Source organism: Ornithodoros turicata, chromosome 2, assembly GCF_037126465.1.
Source record: "Ornithodoros turicata isolate Travis chromosome 2, ASM3712646v1, whole genome shotgun sequence".
NCBI classification, from domain to species: Eukaryota; Metazoa; Arthropoda; class Arachnida; order Ixodida; family Argasidae; genus Ornithodoros; species Ornithodoros turicata.
In genome coordinates this window covers 95,467,131-95,482,658 of record NC_088202.1, presented here as the reverse complement: position 1 = coordinate 95,482,658, position 15,528 = coordinate 95,467,131, and the positions used below count along the sequence as shown (strand labels likewise).

Sequence of the window (15,528 nt, the reverse complement as noted above, 5' to 3'; positions counted from 1 at the left end):
GCACTAAGGTGACGCCCAAATATTTTTTTCGGTTGTCGGTGCAGCGTGTTCTCCAACGAATAAAATGAGTTCCTGCGAAAGAACGATGAGCGTAGATGACATCCCGAGAGAGCGCGAAGGCTCTGTTCCGCACACTTTTGAAAAACCCTTCTCGTGTAAAGAGCGTACCGCAGAACAAGAGGACGTCGTGACGTATGCTACTCCACTCACGTGACCAGTGACGTAGAGCGGCACAGCTAAAACATGTGTAGCAGACGACACAGATGGCGTGCGCCGTGCGCAGGCACATCGAGTTTTGCACGCCCCTCGTGTTACGCGCCAGCCTTTGACCATTCTACTCGGCCACCCTGATCGAGTTCAGTTGGCACCCAGCCGGCAATAAAGAACCTTCCGTTGCAGTCCTTTCTCTGACTCAACACTGGTGACCCGAACGTTCGCAACGTCCATGAACTACAACGTAGCACCCGGTGCAGGGCAGCCGTCCGCCGCCCCTGCCACCTCTTCCGCTATCGCCCCACACCCCGAGGGTTCAACTGCTGCATCGACCCCTTCGACAGTGCAGCATCTCGCCGTGCGCCTCCCGTCCTTCTGGCCGCAAAACCCGCAAGTCTGGTTCTTGCAGGTGGAGTGCCAGTTCGCGCTGGCTGGCATTACCAACCAAACTACGAAGTACCGCCACGTCGTGAGCGTCCTACCTCAGGATGTCGCCGCCCAGCTGGTCGACCTGCTTGCCACTCCCCCCACGCAGAACCCTTATGACACGCTGCGAACTGCTATTCTCGACCGGACCACAGCCTCCGAACGGCAAAGATTGCAACAGCTTTTGACAACCGAAGAGCTGGGCGACCGCCGGCCCAGCCAGCTTCTTCGCCACATGCAGTCGCTCCTTGGAGACAGGGCTCCTTCTTTCGACCCTTCCCTTTTGAAGGAGCTATTCCTCCAACGACTTCCTGCCAATGTGCAGATGATACTAGCTACAGCTACCAGCCTGCCTCTTCCAGACTTGGCTGCTCATGCGGACAAAATCATGGAGGTTTCTTCCCCACACATCGCCGCCATTCCCGCTGCCGTTGGCGTGCAGCCAGCCCATACCCACTCCGTGCCGGTCCCTTCTGGCGGCGATTCCCTTGCCCACTTGAGGGAAGATTTCAATCGCCTATCGGCCATGGTCGTCTCTGCCCTACAACAACCACGGGCACGCTCGCGGCGCAGAAGCTCCCGGCGCTTCCGTTCCCCCAGCAACAGACCCACTGCCCGCCCACCAAGTCATGCCCGCGACGGTTCCCCTGCTCCTGGCCTTTGTAGGTACCATCGCCGTTTCGGCGCAGAGGCCCGCCACTGCATTCTGCCTTGTACCTGGGAGGGAAACTCTTCCGGAGGCCGCTAACGGCTGCGGCCGTCTCCGTCCCGTTCAGCAGCCGATTATACTTCGTCGTCGATCAGACCTCTCGTACCCGCTTCCTGGTCGACACGGGGGCCGAGGTTAGCGTGCTCCCAGCCTCCGCGGCAGATAAGCGACGCAAGCCCATTTTTCACCTCACGGCTGTGAATAACACGGGAATCCCTGTCTTCCGGCAGCAGTCCGCCACTCTCAATTTAGGATTGCGCCGAAGTTTCGCTTGGTTATTCCAAGTCGCCGCCGTCGACCACGCGATATTGGGCGCTGATTTTCTTCAGCATTTTCGCCTAACAGTGGACATGGCACGGAAGCGACTGGTGGACACATCAACAAGCTTGTCTGTGCGCGCCTTTGATGCCCAGAAGACACCCATCAGCACTGCCACGGTGATCGGTGCCTTATCCTCTCCCTTCGCTGCGCTGCTGAAGGATTTTCCTTCATTAACTCAAGCGCCGGATTGGTCGAAGCCCGTGGCCCATGACGTAGTCCACCACATCCACACCTCCGGCGCCCCCGTCTTCGCCCGCCCACGTCGTCTGGCGCCCGAAAAATTGAAGATAGCACGTGCCGAATTCGACCATATGCTTGCAATGGGTGTCGCTCGTCCGTCTTCAAGCAGTTGGTCTTCGGCACTGCATATGGTGCCTAAGAAAACCGGCGACTGGCGCCCTTGCGGCGATTACCGTGCTTTGAATTTAGTCACCATTCCCGACCGCTACCCTCTGCCTCGCCTTCAGGACTTTACCGTGAACTTGCAAGGCGCCACCATCTTTAGCAAGATCGATCTCATGAAGGCGTACCATCAAATTCCGGTAGCCCCCGACGACGTCAAGAAAACCGCCATCACCACCCCGTTTGGACTGTTTGAGTTCCCGCGCATGCCTTTTGGCCTGCGCAATGCGGCTCAAACATTCCAGCGGTTCATCGACTGCGTCGTGCGCGGTCTTCCGTTCGTCTTCGCCTATATTGATGATCTGCTAGTCGCCAGCGCCACCCCTCAAGAGCATGAACATCACCTCCGTGTCCTGTTCGAACGTCTCGAAGCTCACGGAATAGTTGTCAACTCTCAGAAGTGCGAGTTCGGGGTGCAAACGGTCGAGTTCCTTGGCCACAAGGTAACACCCGAAGGCATCTATCCGCTACCAGAAAAGGTCCAGGCAATTACGACGTTCCCGCAGCCTCACTCACTCCATCAGCTGCGGCGCTTTTTGGGCCTCGTTAACTTCTACAGGCGTTTTATCCAGCGCTGCGCCGAGACCCTTCGTCCACTCGAACAACTCCTTAAGTGCACGAAGTCACCGTCCAGCTCACTTCCTTGGACACCTGAAGTCGACGCAGCCTTTCAGCGAATCAAGACCGCCCTCGCACAGTGCACTATGCTGCACCACCCCAAGCATGACGCCCCCACAGTCCTCATGGTTGACGCATCGGGGACCGCTGTAGGCGCAGTTCTCCAGCAGAGGATCAGTGACGCTTGGCAGCCTATCGCATTTTTCTCCAAAGGCCTGAAGCCCCCCGAAACCAAATACAGCACCTTCGGACGGGAACTTCTCGCGGCGTACTTGGCCGTTCGCCACTTTCGCCATTTTTTGGAAGGTCGCGCATTTACCATCCTGACGGACCACAAGCCCCTCACGCACGCCTTCCAGTCGGCCAGCAGTCGGTATTCTCCGAGAGAGATTCGCCACCTAGCATTCTTGGCTGAATTTTCGACCGACATCCAGCACGTTAGGGGGTCCCGCAACGGTCCTGCCGACGCCCTCAGTCGCATTTCCTCCATTCCAACAGTCACTGACCCCTCGTCGCCTGACGTCATAGCCGAAGCCCAAGCCCACGACGAGGAGCTCCGCCTTTTGCGCCTCCGCCCAAGCTCCTCGCTGAAGCTGTTGGATTTCCCTGTACCCGGTTCTTCCCGCACCATTTGCTGCGACACCACGACGCCCCGGCCAAGACCCTTCGTCCCCGCCCACCTCCGACGGTCACTCTTTGCTGCGCTGCACAACCTGGCCCATCCTGGCATCCGTGCGTCTCAGCGCCTCGTAGCAGACCGCTATGTGTGGCCTTCCTTAACCAGCGACGTGCGAACCTGGGCACGTGCCTGCCTACGCTGTCAGCGATCGAAGACTCACCGCCACACTGTGACTCCACTAGGACGTTTCGCTCTCCCCGACGCCCGCTTCGACATGGTCCACCTGGACATAGTGGGACCGCTGCCCCCGTCCTCCGGCAATCGCTATCTCCTCACCGCCGTGGACCGTTACACTCGATGGCCAGAGGCGTTCCCCATGCCAGACATGTCAGCCGAAACTGTCGCCGCCACCTTCTTGTCTATGTGGATATCGCGTTTTGGCGTACCCTCCCAAATCACCACTGACCGGGGGCGGCAGTTCGAAAGCCAGCTCTTCACCGCTTTCGCTACCCTCCTCGGCACCACCAGGCTACGCACAACGTCCTATCATCCTGCTTCTAATGGCATGGTGGAACGTTTACATCGCCACCTCAAAGCCGCGCTCATCGCCCACGAAGACAGAGATCACTGGGTCTCCCATCTCCCTCTCGTGCTCTTGGGTATCCGTGCCGCCCTTAAGCCGGACCTCGAATGCAGTTGCGCCGACCTCGTCTACGGCTGTTCACTCCGCCTCCCCGCAGAGTTCTTCAGCCCGTCGAAACCCGACACATCACCTTCGGCCCTCCTTCAGCGCCTTCATCGCTCTTTCAGCATTGTGCGGGCAACCCCGTCGAGAGCTGCATCCCACCATAGCCCCAACATCCCCCAAGACCTGCCTACGGCAACCCACGTGTTCCTGCGGACAGACTCGGTGCGCAAGTCCCTCTCTCCGCCTTACTCCGGACCGCATCCTGTCCTCGCCAGGAACGACAAAACATACCGCATTTTGGTAAACGGGAAAGAGGATACCGTCTCGGTCGACCGGCTGAAACCGGCGTACCTCGAAAACCCCGGCATTGTCGCCTCCTTTGCGCCCGGTTCCTCGTCGTCTGTCGCTCCCAACAGCCGCTCCTCTGCACCCGGCCGCTCTAAGCATGTCTCATGGCCAGACAGCCTGGGCTGTCTCCAGCGGGAGGGCCCTGTAGCAGGCGACACAGATGGCGTGCGCCGTGCGCAGGCACATCGAGTTTTGCACGCCCCTCGTGTTACGCGCCAGCCTTTGACCATTCTACTCGGCCACCCTGATCGAGTTCAGTTGGCACCCAGCCGGCAATAAAGAACCTTCCGTTGCAGTCCTTTCTCTGACTCAACACATGTATATAAGCGGCACGTGAGCTGCGAAGAAAAAGCAAAGAAAGAAGGCACGGAGCCTTCACCGCGTCACGAGAGCATCGTGTCGGCCGTCCGCGGCTGCTTTCTCCGACTGTTTTTGTAAATTCGATGGCGCAGCTATAACGCACCGCAGAGCAAAAATATTTTGCATGGTGACTCCTGGTGGACAGCTAGTCAGACGAAGCCGTGTTTCGAGCGATGTTAGATGTCACCTCATTGCCCCTTTAAGAGAATGAGTAGAAGCTGACTAGATGTACTTCTTGTGCAGATGCAACGGTCGTTTGAAGGCAACGTCTACGTCGCATCGGTCAACCTTTCCACGGAGGGTAGTTATCGCTGCGAAGCATCTGCAGAGGCGCCATCGTTCCAGACTGACGTTCAAGAGAAGGAGATCAAAGTATTTGGTAAGTTTTCTGCAGTGAACTTCACTTTTTCCATTCTATCGTGGCGAAGAACATAAAATGTCCTGGCAAATGAAATATGCGGTACTAAGCGGTATTTTAGTTTCATTGAGAAGACAATTTAGTCCATTCTGATACGAATGTTATGACCGCATACATTTTTACTTTTTTTCGAAGGAACTAACACCAGTGAGCACGGTAGTCGCGATGATAATGATGACTGTGGTGATGATGATGATGAGAACAAGAAAAAAAAAGTGCCACGGGAGTTGCGGTAAGGTCAGACTGGCTAGCGCACATGCAGTACACTAACGGCACGAAAATAAAAGAAAAATAAGGTTGCATGCAGAACTAAAGCTGTAATAACAGAAGGCAAATGTTCAACCGATGCGATTCACCAGTGGAAACCACTTGCCGACTAACGGCATGCACTTTCATAGATAAAGTTACAGCATGACTATCACTCGGGTTCCTTCAAGAAATCGCACCAGTGCTTGCAATGCAGCTGCTTGTTGTTGCGCTGGCCAATGACCCAAATTTTCTACGATATCAAATGATCGGGGGTCCACCACGGACAAAGCAACACCACCTAGATAGAGAAAGCCTGCTCACTCGTCGTGACGTAACAACTAAGAGTCAGCCAATCAAGATCGTGTTTTCAATGGTCATAGCCAATTACGAACGTGCTTTCAGCAGTCGTGGCCATGGAGACGAAGTGCCGTCGTCTGCGAGTAGTGATTGAACGTACGCGCATACTAAATGGGGAAAACTTTAAAATAAAGCACAAAACAGTCCCATATATTTCTCAAAAGCGTGTTGCACATTTTATCTGCAGATTTAAGCCTGCAGGTTCAAAGTTAGGTGCAATCATTCGCGAGTTCTTGCATGAATTCGCAGAACGGGGAATCGTAGCAGTAGCAGACTAATTCTGACTGTATATATGTCCACGTTGTGAAGGAGGGCGAGGAGGCAATAAGCAGGCCTTCTGTATCTAGGTGGCGTTGGCCAAAGTCGCTTGCAGGACCCTGCTACTATCGGCGTACTTGGAACACACGAAGAGTACATGCTCTGTATGAAGTGCAATTCGGGGGTCAGGATTACCAGCTTTGGCTACAAGTGTGTAGCCAGGTTTGTATACTTTTGGTTTCGATTGGCGCTTTTATATTGTGGTTGGCTACTGGGCTACTTTTTACTATCGTTCCGAACAACTACTGAGGAACGCCGCGAAGCTGAGGCTACAGTTTGTCAAGCATGCCTTCAACCTATGCTCGAAAGTTCAGTCTATGCTTTCGCTGCAAACAGTGTGTAATGCATCCCTACTAAGCGCGACGCGCTATCGGCGGAACGGCGAGCGAAGTCATGGTAATAGGCGCACTGATTAGGATTGGCGTTGAGTAGTATTTGACAGACGTTCGAGATGTTGTCAACGGTGTTGTGGAAGGTATGATAAGAAAATCATTACGAACCATTAGTTTTCTTTCTATGTGGCTATAGCGAGAGGCTTACATGGTTGGCTTACACTTCTTTCCTCACTCGAAGGCACGAGACGTCGACACTCAGCTACCGAGCAGGGCCCACGTGTTCCGTGGAGTTCAGCTGTTGAAGCTGTGATGTGTGACAAACTTGCAAATCGCTTGACATTCATCTCCAGAACGCAGATGTTTTAGTCGATGCATGGGTTAAGAGCTTCAAGGGTGAAGCATGGTATCTTGTCGCATCCTGCAGCCTTCAATAGAAGAGCTCTGTTATGCACATAGTTACTTCGTAATAGAGCCGAGCTGAGCTGTTGGAGGGCATGTGTTGACACTTCTTTCCTCACTCGAAGACCCGTGACGTCGACACTCACCTTAGGAGCAGGGCCTATACCTTGGCACAGTTGGGTACGCCAAGAGCTTGTGTCTATGGACAGCGCAATAATGTTTGGTCGCAAAATGGCTTGAAGCAGGGGACGAAGCTGGTGACGCGTTGCCAGCCGCGTATAGTGGTGAAATGAGTCTTGGATCCTGACAACGATGACATGATGTACTGCTCTGATATTGGAAGATCATGCCAGCCACGTCGGTGATTGCATCCATAAGGTCAGCGTACGATGCTCCGAAGGTAACCTCTACAGTGAAGCATATGTATTTTGTTGGTGTACAGTGATCATAGGCATGGTGAGGCAGTGGAAGACTTCGACAGTTCGCAGTTGCCGGAGAAAACAAGATCCCGTGAACCTCTCACTTGTATTCGAAACAGAAGCTAGGCCTAACGGCCCAGGAGCTCAAACAAATAACGCCTTCGCGCGGCGATGATGATAACGATTTTGGATCTGTTCCAGCCCGTGACTTTTGCTATTCCACCACTGCAATCTGGCGGTCTCATGTCGTATTTGGTATGAGGACACAACCTATTCGGTGCTGTGTGTGTGCGTTTATTGAAGAGGGGCAGAGGCGCTGCTTTGCGTAAGCCAGGCCTCCGTCACTCTTTCAAAAGAAGAACTGGCATTCGTGGTTTCCCTCGGCCTCGCGGGTTTAATCCTTCCCTTTGTGTCCTCCCCTGTGTCTTTGACCCGCTTATATAGTACTTGTTTACAACGCTAAAACTCAGAGCTCGTCCTGTACTGTCGCGTGTTTTCTTCGCTCATTTCGTCGCAATGCACTGTCCAAACCAACTAGCCCAACTTTCTACGCCGAGTTAGAGTCTAGAGCACCCAGACAATTGGTTACACGAAACAAGGAATCTCATTTCCTGCTTACACAAACCCACACCAAATAACTGTCTCGGTTGGGGAAAATAAAACAAGGACGAGATTTTGTAGTATATGTTTATCATCATTTTTACTGTGATTAAATAAAAGACAACAGTGTTGGACCACCTCTTGTGGTGTTTAGAGACAATGACGAGATCGGTTGGAGGAGGACATTAAGATGTCCGGTATCGATAGCCACAAATCGAAACCACAAGTGTCGAGTTTTGCCGCCCATCGAGGGAAATAGAACAACCAGCTAACCTTGTGGCAAAAAGTCAGACACTGGGAGAGGCTAAATGAGATGCCCCACCAAAAAGAGCAGAAACAATCAGTTCTTTCAGCGGTAGTGTCCAAAATGCAGTCCACTGAGTCCAATACAATCTCACCGTCCTCGATACCTCAGTCGGTAACGTGCTGGCTTGCTGAGCTCACGATCACGGGTTCGATCCCAGCCGAGGGCGGTAGCAATGTGGGGGAGGCAAACATTGCTTCCAGCACCGTGTGTCGGAGATTTCCGGCGCACGTCAAAAAGAACACCAGGTGGTCCAAATTATTCGCAGTCCTACCCTGCGGCACGTCCAACATGTCGCCACACTGCACAGACAAACCTTACATGTTACATCACGGTACCATTATTAGTACAACCTCCGTGAACCATGATATGAATCGGCTCTTGGCTGATTTTTTGAAAGGCAAGTATTGCTTGTGCCAGCATCACCGGGCCAAATAGTTTGCCTTCATGCGGCTCTACTGCTCCGGCATGGAGGCCAATACGGCCAATACGGTCTCATCCAAGTGTGGCCGGGACTGCTATTTCTTTTCCTTTTGCAAGACCCCTCGTGCTGAAAGTGTGGCTAAGAAGCAAGCGAGCTGGTGAAGTTGATGCATAATGTAAAACCCCGAGACTAGGGAACAGGAAGGTACAGACACAACACGAAGTCTCGAAATGGGAAGGGGTCAAATTTAAACAAAACTTAGAGCCCTTTGACTCGTGCTGGTTGGGATGACAAGGAATACGGCGAATACTTCTACGCATTCTAGCTCACTATACTCTTATACGGGGTGTCGAGGGGCACGGTTACTTGCTCTATAGTGGGTCATTCGACGTATTATGTGCGATCACAGCTTTTAAGGAAGTCATCGGACATCCTGCTCCGCCATTTTACTGTCTTGTGAGGCATACACGCTGTTGTTCAGTGGTCCACATTTCGCATACGATGCATTGGATACACACTGGGTTATTTACAGTCAAGGCACTGGCAATCTCGTGTGGCGGATATAATGATACATGCAGTTGCTTGACGCTTTCAAGGGCTTCCTTCGTCCTATTTTGGCACCACGCGACCCTGTCTGTTTTTACGTTCTACACTGCAAGCGAATATACCCGAGGAAGGGGAACGACTTATACCAATATTTGATAGACGCGATACACTCCTTCTAGGAATGCCTAGTTGTCGCATTAGCTTCGTGATGCCTCATTTTTATCCCCAATCTGCCAAGAAATACCATAAATGAAATCAAAATTCGAAAAGCTTTCGAAAAAATCTTAGAAAAACGTGCTGCACACGACACTAGAGTGCGTATTTTTTTTTATAAGTGGAGAAAATCGGGAAAGTCGGGATGGTCGGAGTTCAAGTTGAAAACGAGCGCGCAAAACGAAGACGGACAGCACACAAGTTCGAGCTGGTGTGCTGTCCGTCCTCAGTTTATGTGCTCGTTTTCAACGTAACGTATTGTTTGCTGTGCTACTTGTCCACCTATAACGATGACTTGCATCTTCAGTGAACCACACAACTAAAAGATAGGTCGTAGTCAAATTAAAAACCAATCGCACCCTACGTTCAGAAGCTACGTCAGCACCTTTGTCCTGTGTTATTTGATTTCATCATTTCACAAAGAAGCTCTATGCTCATATTACACCATGTCTCATTTTACCCCACTTAATCTACATTTGAGGCTGAAATTTTTCTCTACAAAGCCACATTAATTACGAAGAAATCCGAATATCCATTCCGTCTTCAAATAAGGTGCGCCGCATTTGCGAGCGTGTTCAGGATTTCTCTTGCAGTGCTACGCCATCTCGGCTACTAACGGTGCCGGATATTACTACTCTCCGCACGGGTTATATGCCGCTACATATCAAGGTTCTCGGTATATATGACCCGAAACGCACCATCTGTCCCGAGTCTTATTATCTGACTCGGTGGGAACCCATGCCGGGATCAGCACTGACATCTTACCGATGTTCCTCAAGCCCCAAGAGGAACGCCACGTTGCGCTTCGCCAGCCTTACACGGTCGATGTTTATTGGCACGTCCAATGGTATGGAATGCCGTTTTCAACCTCACAAATTTGTCGTTTCGCTTTCGGTAACTTTGCAGTCATATATCGTGCAGTGACGTCAGTTTCAAAACAGGGGAAGAGAAGGAATAATTCGAGCTGTTGCAGTGCTATGGTTTTCTTAGTATATTCTTGGGCGAAAAGGTAATAGGACGCGTTATTATTTGGAATAGGACTTAATCTAATGAGAAAGGGGAGTTCCCTTGAATATTTGTATGGCATTTTTTGCGAACCTGACGTTTGTAGGTTGTTCACTGTTCAATGTCGACGAATCAGTGCCAAAACAATTCACTGTCGGTCCCGATACACAGCCGACGACTTCCCTGAATCCAGATGTCAACTAGAGACAAACACACCGAACGGCGTAAGCTCACGTCCATCTCGACAATTCGGTCTGACGCTTGCCCGTGCGAAAAAAAAAAGAAAAGAGACGTCGTTCTAAATGAATAACATATCGACTTCACTTCAGCAGACAATGATGCCCCAAATAAACATATCCAACACGGCACAGGACGAACACGATTTCGTTTCACAGTGACAATTGCAATCATGCTGTGCGGCGTACCACAGAAATTTGTAGCGTAGAGAAAAAATAACGTACAAAATAACAAAATATTTGTTACAATGCCACGCGAAATATCAATCTACATGTAATAGAAGCAAACTTGTACGAAGGAGTGATCCACATGTGATATGGCAGTGCTCAGAACATCATATGCGAAGGCATGTATTTCCCATGATTGCTGCAGGCACTCGTACCACGCGCAACAGATGGCGCTAGAAGTTTTGCAAGTCGTACTCACCAAGCGGTGGTATTGGTGGTGTTAGTGGTGGTGGTGAGGGAACTGCTTGACGTAGTCGGCCACGCTCAGGCGGGCAAAGTCACACTATCGCACGGGGAATCGTTCGTCCTGAGCTGAGTTCACAAGGAACTGCGCCGACATTTGTCTTAACGCCCCTGAGGAAAACCCAGAGAAAACACCCAGACAGCACAGCCGGCGCCCGGCCAGCTGCATAGCAGGGGTGATGGTGGTGGCGAAAATCGGCTTGCCGTTGTTGGCCTCACTTATGTGGGCAGCGTCACGACTGTAGCCAGAATGAGATGAGAATATATGGGTAACAGATGTTGGAATGATGACGGCCGAAAGTTAAGATCTAGGGCGGTCACTGCCAGAACTGGTGAGAAGTCCGAGCAGTACTCATGGTATTTGGTCAGCTACATAGCAGATGGCCAAATCGCATTCCATCGCGAGAACGGCGTCACCATCCGGACTTCCAACTTAAACAATAATATCAAACCCCTGGAATACACCAAAACAATAAATATATTAGAAGTAAAATAACTCAATAGGTTTTCTCGCCTCCTGCATCTCTGTACAATATGTAAAACAAGTTATTCTACATGGCGTAAGTAACGGGATACAGACTGCTTCCTGAATGTAGCTCACCCCGAGCAGTTACATCGCAAGTGTGTGTGCTTTATTCATTCGTATAGGAGCACGTATCCTCTACTAAGGTAGTTCCCCTCGAGAAATAGGTATCTAGTCACCGAGGCGTGACGTCAAGGCAGTCTGAGATTACGTTAAGGGAACAGCCTCAGGCAAGAGCCGCCGATATTTCGAACCAGACTGTTCTTCTGAAGAACAGAAGAAGCAGCCTGGAAGAACTAGGTTGCCTGAATAGTAGCTCCCTCTGTGTAAGAGCGGTGGAGCACACAGAGGGAGCTGTTGGTAGCCACGTTTGCAACCCTGTATATATTGTACATAACTTCGTTTTCTATCGGGGAAATAAAACCGAGCTGCAGGTGCGGCAGCGCGATCTTTTTGGCACCGCAAAGCGACGAAGTGGACGTCGTTGTTCTGCACTCTCCACAGTAAATCCAAAAATACCCTTTTTTACACAAAAAGGGGGTTTTAAGTGATATACACCTTTTTTTACTCCAGTGACCATGATGAAGAGTGTAACAGGCAGTGTTTAAGAAAGAGTTTTTAAAAAAGCACCCTTTTTAACTCCAGATGCTGTGACCAGAAAAGGTGCTGAAGTGATTTACACCCTTCTGCACCCCTGTTACACCGTTTTCACTGAAAGCATGTCAGAAAGGGTGTTTTTAAAAGCGAGTTAAGTTAGGGAAGAAATATCATGCCAGTGTGATCCCATGCGACTTTGCAAAGACACTAGAGGTCGACCTCAAGGGGGTACGCAGCATCCCATACTGCCGGGGGGTGGGGTAGGGGGGGGTATATGTGTATAGATGCATATTTGTGGGTCTATTCATTGGGAGACCAGCTGTATGGGTAATATCAGCAATTTCTGGGTGTGCTGCAAAAAAACGTGTGGGGTGTACGCCACTCCTGGGGGATTCGTGAGATTCTCTGGAGAGATTCGTGTTATCGGCTCTCTAAGCAAAGCGGTATCTGAATCTGAACTTATGATTAAATGTAGTAGCATGAATGCCACTTTGTCACCTTTTAGCTAGATATTTAAGCTCTAATACATTTGGCTTTGAGAAAGCGGTTCCTCATATTATTTATATACTTCAGTTCAGTATACAATATATTTCCAACTTATACGGCCGCATGATGTTCATGTGCATGCGACAGGTTTGCTCCACATTTGGATTCTGCGCCTCCGTGCCTCGCCCTCGCCCCCTCGCCTCGTCAGGAAGGCGTCACCGCCATTAGCATCAGGGGTGCCAGATTTTGCTATAAACCGCCAAATTTGGCTCTGGCGGGAAATTTTCAAGCTTGGCTATTTGGCTATTTTTGGGCTATTTCAATATTTTCCGGGCATAGTTTGCGTTTTTCTGTTTCCACAAAGCTGCTATCTGCTGAAGGTCACATTTCGTAGAAAGATACAGAAATAAAGGGTCCCGACCAAGTTATATTCCACGACGACGATTAAAGGTTGCAAAAAGAAGGCCCTACCAGAAAGGCAACCAACTCAAAAGACCAAATAGTACACGTTATGACCAGTGTACGGTGTGTGGCCAATATCTTCTGAAGCCTGGAGCAGCCCCTCGGTCTCTCTGTACGAGTGCAAAACACAAGAATAAAAAGGAGAAAAATAAAAAGAACTACGCGCGCGCGTGCATCGCCATGCACGTGGTGCTGGCATTGCTACAAGACTGAAGCGTGTGGACAGCTGCCCTCTTTTTTTCTTGGCACTCACGTTACGGACACCGGCAAGTGGCCAATTTGTAATGGTGAAGTGGGGAAAGTACCCACGGCGATACAGAAAGGAATGGGAGGAAGATGCAGACTTTACAGGTAAATTAAACTGATACCATTCTGATATGCCACAGTGGTTTTGCTATGTTACGTATGGGCTTTTGAGACCTGCAGTCAATTATGCCTTCGCTACACGGGCGTCCCTCTCGATATTTCTGCAGGATGGCTTGCCGCCTCATCAACATCGAGCTCTGCTTTCTGCAAGGCATGCAAGACTGACCTGCGCCCGCACCAAATATAAATACACTAATAAATTGACCGTAAGGTGTTTGGCTATTTTGGCTATATTCAAATTATCCGACTTGACTATTTTTTGGCTACTTTCTGGCCCTTACTTGGCGGGCTACGGCTTTGGCGTCTGGTAAAACTGATTAGCATCAACAGAATGTCGTTGGAACGGTTGCACGATGTTTCAACCGTTTCAACAGTCTCAGCGTTCGCTCGTCCTTTACAGAACAAAGGAGGATATGATTTTGCGTCGTAAGAGGTGAGCTGTATGATAGAAGTGTGTGATCAAGCTTCACTGTGCTGTAGGTTTTTGCTCTTTGTTTCGAGCAGCGGCTGCAGTCGTGCGTCCCGTCAGGTAAGTGTACAAGTATGTTGGTTCTGCTAATATCATTCTCGTTTTTGCAGGCCATGAAAGGAACAAAGGAGGATATCATTTTGAATCGTAACGGGTAAGCTGTGTAATAGCTGTGTATGGTCAGACTTCACTCGTATTCATACCATGACTGTTGTGCTGTAGGTTTTTGTATGTTTCGAGCGGTGGCTGCAGTCCTGCATCCCGTCAGGTAAGTGTACAAGTATCAGTTCGTGGCCGTTGTTGATTTTGCGACTTTCATTCTCGTTTTTGCAAGCCTTACTTTGTTGAACAGTAAGCTGGGTGAACCAACTTCGTTGTTGCTATGATGATTTTACTCAGTTTTACTCATTTGCGTTTGAACATTACTAATTTGCGATTGAACGCCCTACTTCAGATACATTTCTCTCTAGCGCTTCAGAGACGCCGCCGTTTCATCGTGGGTCGCCAGAAGAACTGAGACTACAGCCGTTCAATGACTGTCAATTGTGCGACGCGACACTGTGTCGCATGAAGCATGTGTACGTGTGAAATACTTCACTACTGTGTGCGCGGGATGTTTTGTACGATTGTGTCGACTCTGGATACCACTTTCAAGGTATGCATTTTCGGAATAAAATAGATACACATATTGTTTTGCAGTACTTTATTTCGTGTATTTTATACGTGTCGTGACCGAGTGAACATATTGAACGGAGAAATTGAACTTCGCTCAAGTCACAGAAAGTCCACAAAAACTCTTGACATCATACGCGGGATGGTGTTAATTGGGCTTCAGTAAATCATGTTGCACGTGCCATTCTGGTCAGGGGCACCATGCTGATTGGTGTATTCCTGTTAAAACACTGATACCAATGGGTGCTAAACAAGGTGTTTTTAGCACTATACACCATCGCAAATGGTGTTTATTGCAGAATACACCATTTAGAAAAGGTGTTTCTCGTAGAAAACACCATTTCAAAAAAGTGTACTCGAACACTCTCATTTGAGAGGTGTAAAGAAGGAGTGCGCCCTGGAACATGTCATTTACACTTAGAAGGGCGTTTTCGGATTTACTGTGATCGCGTGTTGGAATGCCAGGGCACCAGCTGCGGTAGACCGAAGCAAAGGTACAGCTCAACAGGAGCTAGTATGCAGGCACCCTTGGAAGAACAGTCTCTGTTCGAAATAACGGCGACCTTCGTCTGCCACTCTTCCCTTTGCGTTTCGTAACCGGTCCGCAGGATACTCAGCCTGAGTTTAGGCCATTTGGAGATCGCGCATCGAATCCAAATGTATCCTCACATGTAGGCCGTTCACCGTCATACCGTGTCATATGTATCCTCTTGAATCCTCACGCGAAAACCGGCCAATTCGCTAGAAGGGCGCATCGCATTAAATGAAGCAAGACGCAGATCGAGACAGGGAATGTGCATTCATGCAGTGCATGCAAACAGAAGATGCGCATTTGTTGTAAGAGGAGGGCTCGGGCAGGCGTTCGTTAACAGTACGTGGCGCCAGTTTCACGCCGGACATGATGTGCACGCATGGAAACGGATGACACATCGCCTTCTTAAATGAAGCTTCAAAG

General features: G+C 50.2%; 1 protein-coding gene across 1 annotated transcript in view; it reads left to right on the top strand.

The window, feature by feature from the left end:
* LOC135385814 (uncharacterized) overlaps positions 1-15,528 on the top strand; it is a 261,202-nt gene that overhangs the window by 168,560 nt on the left and 77,114 nt on the right. Inside the window, exon 3 of the mRNA XM_064615343.1 lies at positions 4,948-5,083. Coding sequence (XP_064471413.1) covers positions 4,948-5,083 — 136 coding nt within the window. The remainder of the gene's footprint in view (positions 1-4,947; positions 5,084-15,528) is intronic.